Raw genomic sequence first — 14,660 nt, 5'->3', positions numbered from 1 at the left:
ACATACACACACACACACACACAAACACACACACACACAGTACTGTGCAAAAGGCAGCTCTTCTGCAAAAGCATAAAACAAATGGACAAGGCTGAAGGACAAAAAAATTAAAAATACACACAGTAGTTTGCGGTGGAAGCAGCATAGGAGATGTAGATCAAGTGAAAACTAGGGTTTCACCAATACCACTTTAAGTTTAGGAGTACAAGCACCAAAACTTTTGTTCAAGTACTTGCCGATACTTTTTTTTTTTTAATGTCATGTGACAGTGGACTGTGTCAGTAGCTTATTTTACAATTTATATTCAGTCAGGGGTCTAAACAGACCCATGATATAGACCAGGGGTCTCCAAACTGTGGCCCGAGGGCCAGATGTGGCCCTTTGTTAGCCTTTATGCGGCCCTTGGGGCACTATTTCTCCAACCGATATGAGGCGCTATTCCTTCCACGGACACCAACAAGGGGGTAATATTTCTTCTGCTGATATCAAATGATGGGATACTATTCCTCCTACTGATAGGGGCCCTACCCCTCCTCCTACTGACCACCAACCCTGAGGCCATATTTATTGTTACTGGTGCTGGGCCCGGGACATTTTCTGCACCCACTGGCCACAATCCGGCCCTTTCTAAAGGCTGAAGGACAATAAAGTGGCCCTTTGTTTGAAATGTTTGGAGACCCCTGATATAGAGTATAGAGATTCTCCAGTCCTTTCCTCAGCAGCCTCAGCTGCATTGAAGGTGATTGGACAGGAGATAGCGGCTCCTCTCTATTCATAAACAGTACTCCTGCAAATGCTTTGTATCGGCATAGGATACTAGTATCGTTATCGGTGGAACAATAGTGGAAACCAATAGGAACCTGCTACACCCATCTACAGTCCAGCAAAGTTTTATCAGAAGCGGTCTTTATGGAAGAATTGAAACTAAACGCCATTGCTCCAACGTGGAAACAAAGACAAACAACTCACCGACGCACAAATATGTGAGGACTTGTACACAGAAAAATAGAAAATGCTCTGGATATTTTGGTTTATTGAAGAAAAAAAAAAAAAGAAAGGGGGAGCAGTCTAACTGGCAAAGGGCTGAAGAATAGTTTATAGATGAAAGTCAACTGGCAACAGGGATGTACAGTGAAGGTTCTCCGAAGGTCTGAGCCTGCATTTTCACAAATGGTATTTGATTAAGTTCCATGGCATCTCACTGCCAAGAACTACACTAATATTCCTATCCATCATGCAATACTATCAGGAAGGCATCTGATTGGGGGTCATTATCAAGCTGGGACCAAACACATGGTTGAAACCATAAAAAAAAAAAAAAGCCTCTGCAGCAAATAGAGGATCTGGGAATCATTGAACAGTTAGTATGGTTCCCATGGAGCCCAGATCTTCACATCATCAAGCCAGTCTGACATCGGTTCGAATTTCAAAAGAATTTTCTTTTTGAAAAAAAATTTGTACGAATTTCGCACCGTTAGTCGTCTGCAGCAACAGCCGATTTTCGTGCGGCAATCAAATTTGAGGAATCCGACATGTTAAAAATGTTTTGAAAAACAAAAAATTTTCTGATCAATGATGGGAGAATCGTGCGAGAAATGTAATAGAAAAAAAAATGCGCATGTGCAAGAAAATAATATTCCCGGAGAGAAACGAATATTCCCGGAGAGAAACGAATATTCCTGGCAACATGAAAGTTTGGTCGGCCGAATTTCGAAAATCAATGGTGGCATCATCGGATCACAAAAAACAAAAAAAAAAAAAAAAAAAAAACTTTCTGGGCTAGATTCAGATAGCACGGCGTAATTTTCTGCAGGCGTAACGTATCTCAGATACGTTACACCGCCGTAACTTAGGGCGCAAGTTCCGCATTCATAAAGAACTTGCGCCCTTAGTTACGGCGGCGTAGCGTATGTGATCCGGCGTAAGCCCGCCTAATTCAAATGTGGATGATGTGGGCGTGTTTTATTTAAATTTAGTGTGACCCCACGTATTTGATGTTTTTTATGAATTTGTGAAAGAATCCCAGTGCGCATGCTCTAAATTACGCCGCAAATCGTCAATGCTTTAGACGTGAACGTAACTTACATACAGCCCTATTCGCGAACGACTTACGCAAACTACGTAAAATTTGACGCGGGAACGACGTCCATACTTAACATAGGATACGCCTCATATAGCAGGGGTAACTTTACGCCGGAAAAGGCCTAACGTAAACGACGTAAAAAAATGCGCCGGGCGGACGTACGTTTCTGAATCGGCGTATCTACCTAATTAGCATATTCCTTGCGTAAATCGACAGAAGCGCCACCTAGCGGCCAGCGTAAATATGCAACTAAGATACGACAGCGTAAGACTTACGCCAGTCGGATATTAGCCTAATTTTGGCTTATCTTGCTTTCTGAATACAGAAAGGAGATACGCCGGCGCAGCTTTTAATTTACGCGACGTATCAATAGATACGCCAACGTAAATTCTTTCTGAATCTAGCCCTCTGATTTTGAAAAGAAAATTTGTTCGAAATTCGACCGTGTATGGCCTGCTTTACTTTATCCTTCACTGCAAGCAAATTCTCGGATGGCAGTTTGCCAAGAAAGGCTTCGAACAAGCCATCGCTCAAGTACCTTGAGGAACTGCATGCACCTGTAACTCAAGCGTACTGCTGATACTTTTAAAGTAGAAACTATGGCTTCCCAATAAATAAATAAAAAAATGCATGCAATTATATGTGCATCTGCTGTTGCAGTCCCACAAATACCTGTAAAGCCTGGCAGTGAGGTCCACTTAATACAGCTCCCTCTGATGTATGGTAATTTAAAGTGGTTGTAAACCCTTACATATATTCAGTAAAGTAACTGGCCTCAGGTGATATACAGCGGAAACAAATCCTCTAACATAAGTTGCACCCGTTTATCTGCAGTATTCTCCTCTACAGCCATTCAAGGTCCAGAGTTTATAAAGCTTGTCTGAGCATTCAGAAATAGGGTGCTGGAAATACACACCGTAGTAGAGCTCAGTTGAGAAGAGCTCTGAGAGATGATTGGAGAGGAGGAACACCCCACCCCAGAGCCGAGGCTGTGATTCAGCTGGAGGTCTCTCCCCTGTAACCTTTTTTCTCTTGGTGTAAGAAATAAATCATGCAGATATCAGAGGAACTAAGAAGCAGACAGAAACCACGCTCTCAGTGGCACACAGAGTGGCTGAGCCAGCTGCCCTCAGGCATCTATGTGGATGCAGACATTGTTGGGATCCTTGCAGAGCCTGAATTTTCTAATCCTTGCTTAACAAAATAGAACCATTCTCACTTTGCATATTTTACAAGTGCCCATGACTTTTTACAGTACTGTACAGATAAGAATATAGCCAAGAATGTCTAAAGTAGTAGACATACTACTTTTGAACATTTCAGATGCCATGTTTTTATTTCCCTTCAACGTCATGCAGTTGATAACCTCTCATGAACTGTGCAAAAAAAGGCCTTTTGTCTGAAAATGGCCTAATCAGCTTGCTGGCACACTTACAGAGGTTCATCGTATGAAAATGTGATGACACAAATAGTTAATACAGCAGTCAGTAGAGCACAATTAGGATTACCCATTTGTGATCATTTTAATAACAAACCCTTACCAACTCATTAAGGAAAACCCCTTTTTTGTTGTGCTAGAAAATATTTTTAGCCTCAGGCTCTACCATGAACCACTGCAACACCTCTTCCCCCTCCCACAATGATCTTTACCGAGATGCCTTGCTGGTGAAATTAGAAGCCTAGCTGGAATGTAGAGTTCAGCAAGTAGGACAAAATATCGGAAATTCAACTTCTACACTGCAGGACCACCAAAGAGTGGTTTATCTAATATACAGTGCAAGTAGTAAAGTACACAAACCAACCGCAAACACAATGCAAATTTACTGGCATTAGAGTAGTAGTACAACATGGGTTCCAGTTGATAAAAAAATAAATACTGTATTTATTGGCGTATAACACTCACTAAAAATAGAGGGTAAACTGTGCCTGCGTGTTATACGCAGAAGGCTGTGGAAAGTTGTTTTCCTGAAACTTCCCTCTTAAAGTTAGGGTGCGTGTTATACGCTTGTGCATGTTATACGCCGATAAATTCGGTAATCATCAGGTAATTTTTATTAAACTAATATTGGCAAAACTAGAGTACAAAAAGGAAAAAACAGCCGATAACAAAAAAAAAAAACCAAGAAAACAAAGCACTTCACGGACTCAGTACATGCATTAAGAACATATTCAAATAAATATGTGTAAAGCAATTGTACATGGGGTACAACTCAAAAATCGTGCAGTACACCAAGGAAATCCAGTATACAATGAACAACATAACTTCACCACTGTCCAAAGTGTTGTTAATCCTTTTTTATTAGGCAACGACACCATTGTGACTTTATCCAAACACCCACTTCGCCTGTCTCTCACAACCGCTACCCAGGCCATTCAAATGGTTAAAGTTATCTTAGCTGGTTTCCTCTGTGCCTCGAGGCAGCGGGGTGGGTACAAGACAAACCAATAGAGTCCAACCACCAGGACCATATTTTTTTGCAACTTCCTAGGGCACCCCCTAGGTTTGCAAGTTAACTCTCCTCTCCGCAATGTGAAATTAGGAATTTTACGCCGTAGACTGTGTGTTGGAGGTGTGGGTGAGATCCACTTCTGTAATATGATTTTGCAAACTAAGAATCGTGATCTTGTCCACATGGTATGCATTTAATCGGAAAAATCCCAGGAGTGAGAATTTGGGATCTAATACCACCCCAGTTAAACAGAGAAAATGATGAGTTGCGAATATATTTTCCCATTATTGATTAAGTTTGGGACAACGCCCCAGCATGTGGCTAAGTGACCCGTGGCTGAGGTACATCCAAGACACATTGGCGAAGTTGCCCTTGCCCAAAAAGTAAAGCTTCTGTGAAGTGTAATGTACTCTGTGGGTTCTGGTTGGTGACTGATCACTACACTTTGCAACAATTGACTAGATAAGCTTATGAGTTATTCATAATTCTATGAATTTGTAGGCATATAAATATAGAGGGCAATGCCAGGGCAACTTACTTTAGGGATCATTTGATATTAAAATCTTTCATTTATGGGCAGATTTTAACAGGTTCACCGACCAGTACTTTTTTTTGTTGGCTCTTTGAACATCAGTTTGTATGACTGCTCACCTGCCACAGCCATTTTTGGCAAAGGATTGGATTTTGGAGTCTTAATTTAATTTAAAATATCTAAAATGGGAAAGTTTGTGGATTGATTGCCCACTGCATCAAAAAAGTTAACATTTTTGTCTTGCACGCTAAAATGTGTGAAAACACAATAAATAATTATAAATAAGTTTTTACATACCAGCACTTTGTTCTCAAATTTGTCTCCTTTGACTTCCAGTTTCACCTTCTTCCGCACAGCAATCTTAATTTTCCTTCCGATAACATCCCTTATGCTTTCTGAAAAATTGAATGACAACAAATCACTGATTATTTCGATACAGAAATCTCAGAATTATTTTGTTAAGAACAGTGGAGAGCTTTTTGAGAAATCTCTTCAGCATTTTGGAGGGATACAATAGTAATACTTAGAAGCCTGACATTTTAGGAGGTCATTCTTACGGTCCTGCAGTGTAAGGCTACAGTTATTAAACGTTTTAATACAGATGCAACAGAGCAAGCAAGTAAGTTTTTTCTTTCTCTATTGCGGTAGTCTGTGCAATTGAGGAGTAGCTTTGTACATAAAGCAGAAAACATGCAGACAGCATGCTTTCTCCAATAGTAGTTTCCAGCATTAGTTTTAACTTAAAAAAAAAAAAAAAAAAGCGACACGAAAGCATATCATCATCATATAAGCGTACCTAGGGCAGGAGGTTGAAATACAGCCTTTTAAAGTGGTTGTACAACCACTTTTTCCTACAGGGAAGCCTATAATAAGGGTTGTCCCAACACCGATACTAGTATCGGTATTGATACCGAGCATTTGCGCCCAATGCCTTAGCCGATACCTGGAGAAGTCAGCAGGCAGAGTGGTGGGCGGAGTGATGAGCGAGTCCTGAAGGAAGTAAGCTGGCCAGGAGTTGAGAATTCAGGGCGCAGCCACATCATCATTTGGGATCAGTGACTGGAGCCGTCACATTTGGTCGTGGAAGTGACGCTCTGTGTTGCCGTCGGTGCTTGAAAATCATGGCGCCCATCTTGGTACACCCTGCACTCGGCCACCCATATAGTTTGGGCTGGGTGCAACAAGATGGCCACTGCTGCTTTTATGCGGCCGATTGCAAGAAATGCCAGGATGGTCATTGCAGGCAGCCTTCCCTAATGGCAATGTAAATCAGTGCACAATGCCCATAAGTACAATCAGTGTCATCTATCAGTGCCAGCCGTGCCAATCAGCCATCAGTGCCAACCGTCAGTGCCAGCCAGCCATATAGCAGTGCGACCTAATCTGTATTGTGCTTTGAGAAACCGTCACATTACATTAAAAAAAGTATCGGTAAGTACTTGAAGAAAAAAGTATCGGTACTTGTACTCGGTCTTAAAAAAAATTGGTATCGGGACAACCCTACCTGTAGGTAATGGAAATATCTCCTACATCTCTATGTTTAGGAGATATTTGCCATTACCATGCGCACTGAAGAAAGGGCATGATCTGTGTTTCTATAGTGCTTGTGCCGTCACCGTCGGCTCCTGATGTCACGTGACTCCGGCCAATAGCAAAGCCGGAGTCCACGGCCTCGGAAGGAAAAGGGGTTACAGATGGACACGATTAGTCAGAGGACAGCGCTGATATCACAGGCTTTTTCTGCAGGTAAGTGGCACATAATGGGCTAGTATGTGATGCATACTAGCCCATTATGCTTTTACTTTGCAGGGAACAAAGAGGAAGTAAAACCTATCAGGGTTTACTTCCGCTTTAAACCAGTGGTTATCAACTTAAAAAGATATAGGAGGCCTCAACTCCAGCCCTGACATCAAAAGGCTGCATATAATATTCAAAAACATAACACTGGTGCATTATTGATGTGTTCTCAATGTCTTTTAATGGGGTGGTGTGACCAAAAACGCATCAAGCAAGATTTTTAACACCCCAGTGGAAGCGCAACAGACCAGTGTGAAGACAAATAGAATTTAAAGGGATGCATTTTTCTTGAGGTGTTGATAATGGCCGAAAATAAATTCGTATTCATTTAACCACTTGCCGACCTGCCGCACAATTCCACGAGCTGCCATAGCTGGACATTGGCTCCTTTAAGCGGGATAGCAGGCGCGCGCTGGGCCGCTGCACTGCGGGGGTGCCGATGCCCTTGCATGTGTGTGCGCGATAGTGCGCGCGCACACACACATCCCAATTCTGAGAGGAGATGCAGATCGTGATTGCCTAATAGCCAAGAACCACGATCTGTAATCTCCTATAGCAAATCCCCTCCCCCCACAGTTAGAACACACACACACACTCTAGGGAACACTGTTAACCCCTTCCCTGTCAATGACATTTATAAATCAGTTCACTTGAATAGCACTGATCACTGTATAAATGCCAATGGTCCCAAAAATGTGTCCGCCATAATGTCGCAGTCCCAATAAAAATTGCAGATCGCCGCCATTACTAGTAAAATAATATATATATATATATACGAACACGGCCCATATGGATTCCCCAGAAACGAGACACACAGCTCTGTTCTCTGGTTCAAAACGGGATAGACTCTAATGGGAAAACTCAGGCTTCGTATATACCGTACAGTTAAGGAACCACAATGAACAAAGACCCAACTCCATCCACAACATGACACAAGGAGCTCAATACACATATTTTAGTCAGACTTTCTGGCACCAGGTCTGACATAATTAACATAAGCTAATTATTACAGCTGACAAGTCAGACATCATGGCTTTTAGACTGTGCTAACTCACAATACACATCTATTATCAATAGAACTTTCACACAATACAGTGTCAATTAGCATAACTCAATGAAAGGTCTTAGAAGCCAGACTAAGGTAAATTTACATGACAGTAGCCTACTTAATTACCACCTTAACAGTCTATGTTCCCACATGAATGAGTCACTCTTTTATTGACCTGTTGGGTTCAGAATCAACAACCTGTAATGTTTCAAGATATCCTGGAATACATTGTGAATTGTCATTACTGACCCATCTCCTGTAATCCAAGATATCATTGCGAGTGGACATAGGATGACTTTAGACACAAGAGTCATTGGTGAAGCTGAAACAGGGGTACCCCACACCCTGCAAGAGCCTCTGGGTCCCACGGGCCCTCCCGTTACACACACACACACACACACACACACTATAAAATAAAAATGCCATAAGTCTATCTCCTATTTTGTAGATGCTACAACGTTTGCGCAAACCAATCAATATATGCTTATTGCGATTTTTATTACCAAAAATATGTAGTATCGGCCTAAACTAAGAAAAAAAATTGCTTTAAAAAAAAAAATAAAGACCTAAATTTCGTTTGGGTACAGCGTCACACGAGCGCAATTGTCAGTTAAAACGACGCAGTGCCGTATCGCAAAAAAATGGCCTGGTCATTGAGCAGCCAAATCTTCCAGGGCTGAAGTTGTTAAATTCATTAATTAAAAAGTCAAATACAAATGTAATTATATATATATATATATATATATATATATATATATATATATATATATATATATATATATATATATATATATATATATATATATAATGTAATTCAGAGCATCCTGAATTGTTGGCACCATAATTTCTATTTGGTGCACCTCTAATATATAATGCTACAGAGAACTGTCGACAGCAGACATGAAAAGTGGTCAGAGACACTACACTAGAGAGGTTTGGTTGTAGACCAGGGATATACTAGGCATGTTACACATGCCTACAAGTGTCATGTTACACAACACTATAGCAGCCAAGGTTGGCATAGGTAAATGTGAAAGGTAACTCTAGTTTTTGTGGAAAAAAAAAAATATATTGCTACACAAGTCATGTTGTAGTTTATTCCAGTCAAATTCTAACTGTACCTAAACCTGCTCCCACACCCATTATAAGTCTATTCTATTTACACCCTGTAAAAGGTAAGAGGTCTATACTTACCTTTTGTGAGAGCTCTCCAGTCTGGTCCTATGATTGGGTCCCAGTGCTGGCTTCAGGGTAGAGGGACAGCCAACAATGGACCCCCGATAGTAAGCCTATGGGTGACATCATCACCCAGGCTCTGCAGTTGTAGTCAACGATCTCTCCTCTTTGCTGAAGCTGGCTGCTGGAGAGATCATGTGACCAGACCAACTTCAGAATAGGCAAGCATGAACATATTTCCTTTACAGGGTAGTTAGATTAGGACTAATGCTCCGTACACACGAACGGTTTTCCCGATGAGAAAACGGCCATTTCTTAGATTGGTTGGGAAAATCGGTCGTGTGTATGCTACATAGCAGTTTTCCCGACGAAAAAACTGCCTGCAAAAAAAAAAAATAGAACCTTCTTTATTTTTTCCCCGTCAGTCTTTTTCTCATCGCAAAAATCGCTCACGTGTATGCTTTTCCGAATGAAAAAAAAACAAAAAACGTGCATGCTCAGAATCAAGTATGAGACGGGAGCGCTCGCTCTGGTAAAACTAGCCTTCGTAAGGGAGATAGCACATTCGCCACGCTGTAACGGACTGAAAAGCACAAGGCCGGAAAGCGCGAATCATCACTCACCAACCTTATACCAACACGAGGATCAGCAAAATCAGCCCAAAGGGTGGCGCCATTTGAATGGAACGTCCCCTTTATAATGCCGTCTTACGTGTGTGACGTCATCGCGCTTTGGTGCTTTCGAGTGTTTTTTTTGACTGAACGTGTGTATGCAAGGCAGGTCCCCCCCCCACACTCAACAAAAGTGGAGTAACTCTTTAAATACACTCTGGTACCTTCTCACAGTACAGCCGTTTGTTGTTACTGCCCACAAACAGTGCAGACTTTGCATTGAATCAAGATCCTGCGCAGGTAAAGTGGGGTCTGTGAAAGAGTGGCCATCACAACAGAGCTAGAAAGCACAATACTGATCTAGGACAAATTCCAAGCTGTGTTTACCATTTTGTTGCAGAGTGAGATGGGGGTCCAGCAATGATTTTATATAAACAATACAAAACCTCACTATTAGGGGCCTTTCACACGGACGGATAGAATGGTGCTTTTAGCGGCGGATTTTCAAGTTTTATATCGCAGCTAAAAAGCACACAATTCTTTCCTATGGCCCCATTCACACACACAACGTTTAGCTGCGATTTCATTGCATTAGGTTTGGTGCGAATAGAAAAAAAATATAATTGAATGCGTCCAGGTGCGATTTAGCGCAGCTACATGCACTTAACCGCAGTCTTTTGTGTCAACTGCGGATAGCAGCGTGAGAAAAAAAAAAAGAAAGAAGGAAGGAAGAACAGGAAGCACATCATAATCAAAAAAAAATTAAAAAAGGGTTGCTATGGAAATGACTACCGTAGCTAAACGCGGCCGCAGCTAAACGTGGCCGCATGTAACCACACGTAATCGCAATGTACAAATGCATCTAATCGCAGTAGACAGAGCCTTGAATTTCACTGAAAATGTACATGCTTTTAATTGCGGCAAAACTGCCGTCCGTCTGAAAGGGGCCTTACAGGCAACACCCAGTCTTTTTATATTCAGTTATATACTAGGTCAGCTCCTGGAAGCTCTATGTACAATATGTAAAGCAGACTTTCTCAGCCTTGTACTATAGAGGAACCACTGAAATAACATTCAGGTCTCAGGGAGCCAATACAACAAATGATATATACAGCTCATGATACATTAGCCACACCAAACTGGTGGTCAGTAAAAGAACGACTTCTTTGCACTGGCGGACAGTGGAAAGAATGCCCTCTTATACTGGTGGTCAGAGAGAAAATTGCTCCTTCCAATAGTGGTCCATGAAAAAAAAAAAATGCTAATTTTAATGGCGGTCAATGTAGGTCACCCATAATACATAGGGAACAGTGGTAAGAATGCTCCTTACATTGTCATCAATGGCAAGAGTCTTCCCCTTACAGACAGTAAACCCATCAATGCTTAAGAAACCTATAGCAATATCTGAAGGAAACCTTGTGTTCCACAGTACCCTGCCTGAGAAAGGCTGGTGGGGGCTAGAGAAAACGTTTGTAATTGTTTTATTGCACCAGGTAGGCCAATACTCAGCTGCCTGTAGAAGGTTACATCTGCCAAAAATCATCTATACACCACCAAATTACCCAAGAGGCTGGACTGATAGCTTAGGTTCACATTAATGTTTTAAAGCGCTGTGTAAACTGTTGGCGCTATACAATAATACTAATGATGCCACATAATCATGCATTTTTCAGTGCGTTTATTGCCTTTTTAATGCAGTTTCATAAAAAAAAATAAAAAAAAAATATAATAATATTGCATTAGGATGAGACCAGTTGTTACACACAAAACACTTGTACATGTGCTTTTCATGTGTTCCCATTGAAGTCTATGGGGCTAAAAAATGTACTTTACTGCACCTTTTCAAACATTGCACTGCACCATGTTGCATTGATGTAAAGAGGCAACATGGAGAATAATAGGATTTTTTGTACTCACCGTAAAATCCTTTTCTCTGAAGTCCATGGACGGACACAGCTCCTTAAATCTTGACAAGTGGGTTATGTTCCCTGTTTACAGGAGAGGACTAGGCAGAAACATGTTAAATAGTTAAATACATGTTACATTAACAGAGTTGAACAGCCCCTCCAGGGGGCGGTCCCTCCAGACATAACCCTCCTCACTGCAGCATGCAGCCTCAGTTCGTAACAAGCAGTACAAACCTAAAAAGGAGGGGTGGGAGCTGTGTCCGTCCATGGACTTCAGAGAAAAGGATTTTACGGTGAGTACAAAAAATCCTATTTTCTCTTATCGTCCATGGACGGACACAGCTCCTTAAATCTTGACAAGTGGGACGTCCCCAAGCAGTGTCAAAAAACGAGGGGTGGGAAATATATCAGTAAAAACAATTTTTAACTTCACCCCAAAACAAGCAGATCTCCTCAACAGAGGAGGTGCAACTTTAAACAGCCGCCGGCAAAAACTAGCGGCTGAAAAAAAAAAAATCATAAGATGCACTCACAGCAACCATGTAAATTCTGGAAAAAGCGTGAACGGACGAGCAAATCGCCGCCTCGCACACCTGTGAGACCGGCGCATGATGTCGAAAAAAAAAAAAAAAACCCAGGAAGCACCAATTGCCCTGGTCGAAAGTGCAGTGACCGGAAAGGGGGGCCCGCCCCTTAGGAGCATAGGCCTGTATGACGGCCTGCCTGATCCACCGAGAAATGGTGGTCGACGAGACCGCCAGGCCCTTTTGTGAACCAGACACCGACACAAAAAAGAGAGTCAGAAGCTCCGAAACAGAGCCGTAGTAGGCTGGTATACCCGCAAAGCGCGTACCACGCCTAAAGTATGAAAGGCCGAAACCTCCTTCAGAAGAAGGGAAGGTCGCGGGCGCACCATCACCTAATCCTTATGGGGGATCAAGCATGGCGGCTTGCAAGACAAGACTGCCAACTCAGAAACCCCTCTAACAGAGGTAAAGGCCACTAAAGGGGCCACCTTCTGAGATAGTGTCAAGAGAAAATCTGATGTTTCCAAAAGGAAGGTTCCTGAAGAACCGAGAGCACCAGAGTCAAAACTCATGGGGGAAGAGATGGGCCAAGAGGGGAAAGTATATGACAAAGCCCTTGCACACAAAAAAAAGGGGACCCACCAGGGAACGGGCCGCAAAAAGGCCACTAAAAGAACACAGCCAAGGCTGAAATCTGCCCCCAAACGGTGCTTTAAGCAATTTTTAGATCCAATCCAAGCTTTAAAAACAGCAGGACCCTGGACACCGAGAGTACGCCCGTGGACGTCACTCCATCCCTTCGCACCAAGAGAGGTGCGACGGTAGATCCTCCGGAAGAAGACTACGATGCCCTGTTGAGATGACCGAGTCAGACAGACCCTGGTCACCTAATGTCTGGCTTCCAATAACCATGTTGAGCAAGTCAGTGACTGTACAACAGGAGGAAGTATGGGACCTTGAGACAGGAACCTCCTGCCCTGGCAATCGCCAGGGTACCTCCGCTACCAGGCGCCCGATATCAAGGACCAAGGACGCCGAGGTCAATCTGGAGCGATTAGAATCATCGGGATCTCCTCAGCATCCACTCTGTGGAGCGGCCGAGGAAGCAACTACCATGGAGGAATGGCAAAAAATCACTGATACAGACAACACAGGGCCACCAGCGCGACTGACGCGTCTGTACAAGATCACTAGACCTGGCCACTAACTTTGACACCCTTGCGGCGGAGACAAGCTGCCAGGAGATCCATGCCATGTGAGGCTCACCTCCTGCAAGGGAGCCGAAACACCCCAAGCACAAAGACCAGTCGCCCTGGTCCAGCATCTGGCGACTCCAGTAGTCCGCCTGCCGGCATACCTGATGGTAGACTGAAGCCGCGGCGTTGTCCGGCTGAAACCAGATCGGTCGACCACAAGGAGAAGCATAGCCTGATCGCCTAAAATAGTAGGACAATGAACAGTAGACAGCACCTGGTATTCCCAGGCGGTCTCCCACCAGGCACTAGCCAGGCCCGACCCTGGGTAGCTACCGAGACCAGACACATTCAAGGAGGTGTGGTCATAGGTCCACGCAAGTCCAGCGACTCAGGGCCGACTGGACCCCCCAGTTTTGTGAACCTCCAGGTTCACAACCCGTGAGCTGGCATCCATCGTAAACACCGACCACTGGAAGGAAGGAACAACTTCCCTGACCGAAGAGTCGGGAATCTCTGTCACCAACTCAGAGAGACTCTGACTAGGTGGCGCACAGGAATCGAATGATTTCAGAGACAAGAGATTTTTACCACCTGGACAGTAGTTCCCCTGGAAAACCAGGGTGTGGAACTGGGCATACAGTACCACCTTGAAGGAGGCTACCCACAGACCCCGAACCAGCAGGCGCCCGGAGAGAAGACCGATTGCGTGATGCCAATACCTTCACCGCAGACTGAAGAGTCTGCAATTTCTCCAGGGGAAGAAGGACCTTTGTCACTGAGGAGTCTGGATCAACACTAGATACTCCAACGCCGAGTTGGAACCTAGCATGCCCATGATTTGAACCCTGGGTCGCACACATGGAGGGCAGGCTTGCTGCCACTGAGCTACACTTTCTGGCCTAAACGTTTAACATCCACCCGAATCTTCGGAGGGTCTGAATGGGAATAACCCATCCACTAGGTCGGAGACAGAAGCTGCTCTCAGAAGAAAGTCGTCCAAGTAGCCAATGAGGCAAAGCCTCGCTGTCCCAACAAAATTCAAATAAGTGCGAGCTCCTAGCTGAAAACCCATGGTGCTGACGCCAGATCAAAAGGGAGGGCCACAGGCTGACAGAGACCCATCTCTCATCACGAAGCACAGAAAAAAAAAAAAACACTGACATGTGCAAAACGGGACATGCATGTATGCGTCCCTGATGTCCGAGGACGTCAGGACATCCCCCGGATGAAGCGCAGCTACCACCGCACAAATGGATTCCATGTGGAACTACCCGACGTTCACAAAGGTATTTAGGGCCTGAGGCCCATAGAAAACCCCAAAACTCTCGTCCTG

The 14,660-nt window shown here is 43.6% G+C and overlaps 1 protein-coding gene across 4 annotated transcripts in view; it reads right to left on the bottom strand.

The window, feature by feature from the left end:
• CARMIL1 (capping protein regulator and myosin 1 linker 1) overlaps positions 1 to 14,660 on the bottom strand; it is a 376,378-nt gene that overhangs the window by 352,031 nt on the left and 9,687 nt on the right. For all 4 annotated transcript variants that reach the window (XM_040353821.1, XM_040353823.1, XM_040353822.1 and 1 more), the window contains exon 2: positions 5,363 to 5,460. In XM_040353821.1, the coding sequence (XP_040209755.1) occupies positions 5,363 to 5,460 (98 nt within the window). The remainder of the gene's footprint in view (positions 1 to 5,362; positions 5,461 to 14,660) is intronic.

The sequence above is a fragment of the Rana temporaria genome, chromosome 5 (assembly GCF_905171775.1).
Source record: "Rana temporaria chromosome 5, aRanTem1.1, whole genome shotgun sequence".
Lineage (NCBI taxonomy): Eukaryota > Metazoa > Chordata > Amphibia > Anura > Ranidae > Rana > Rana temporaria.
This window is presented reverse-complemented; position numbering and strand designations above follow the sequence as displayed.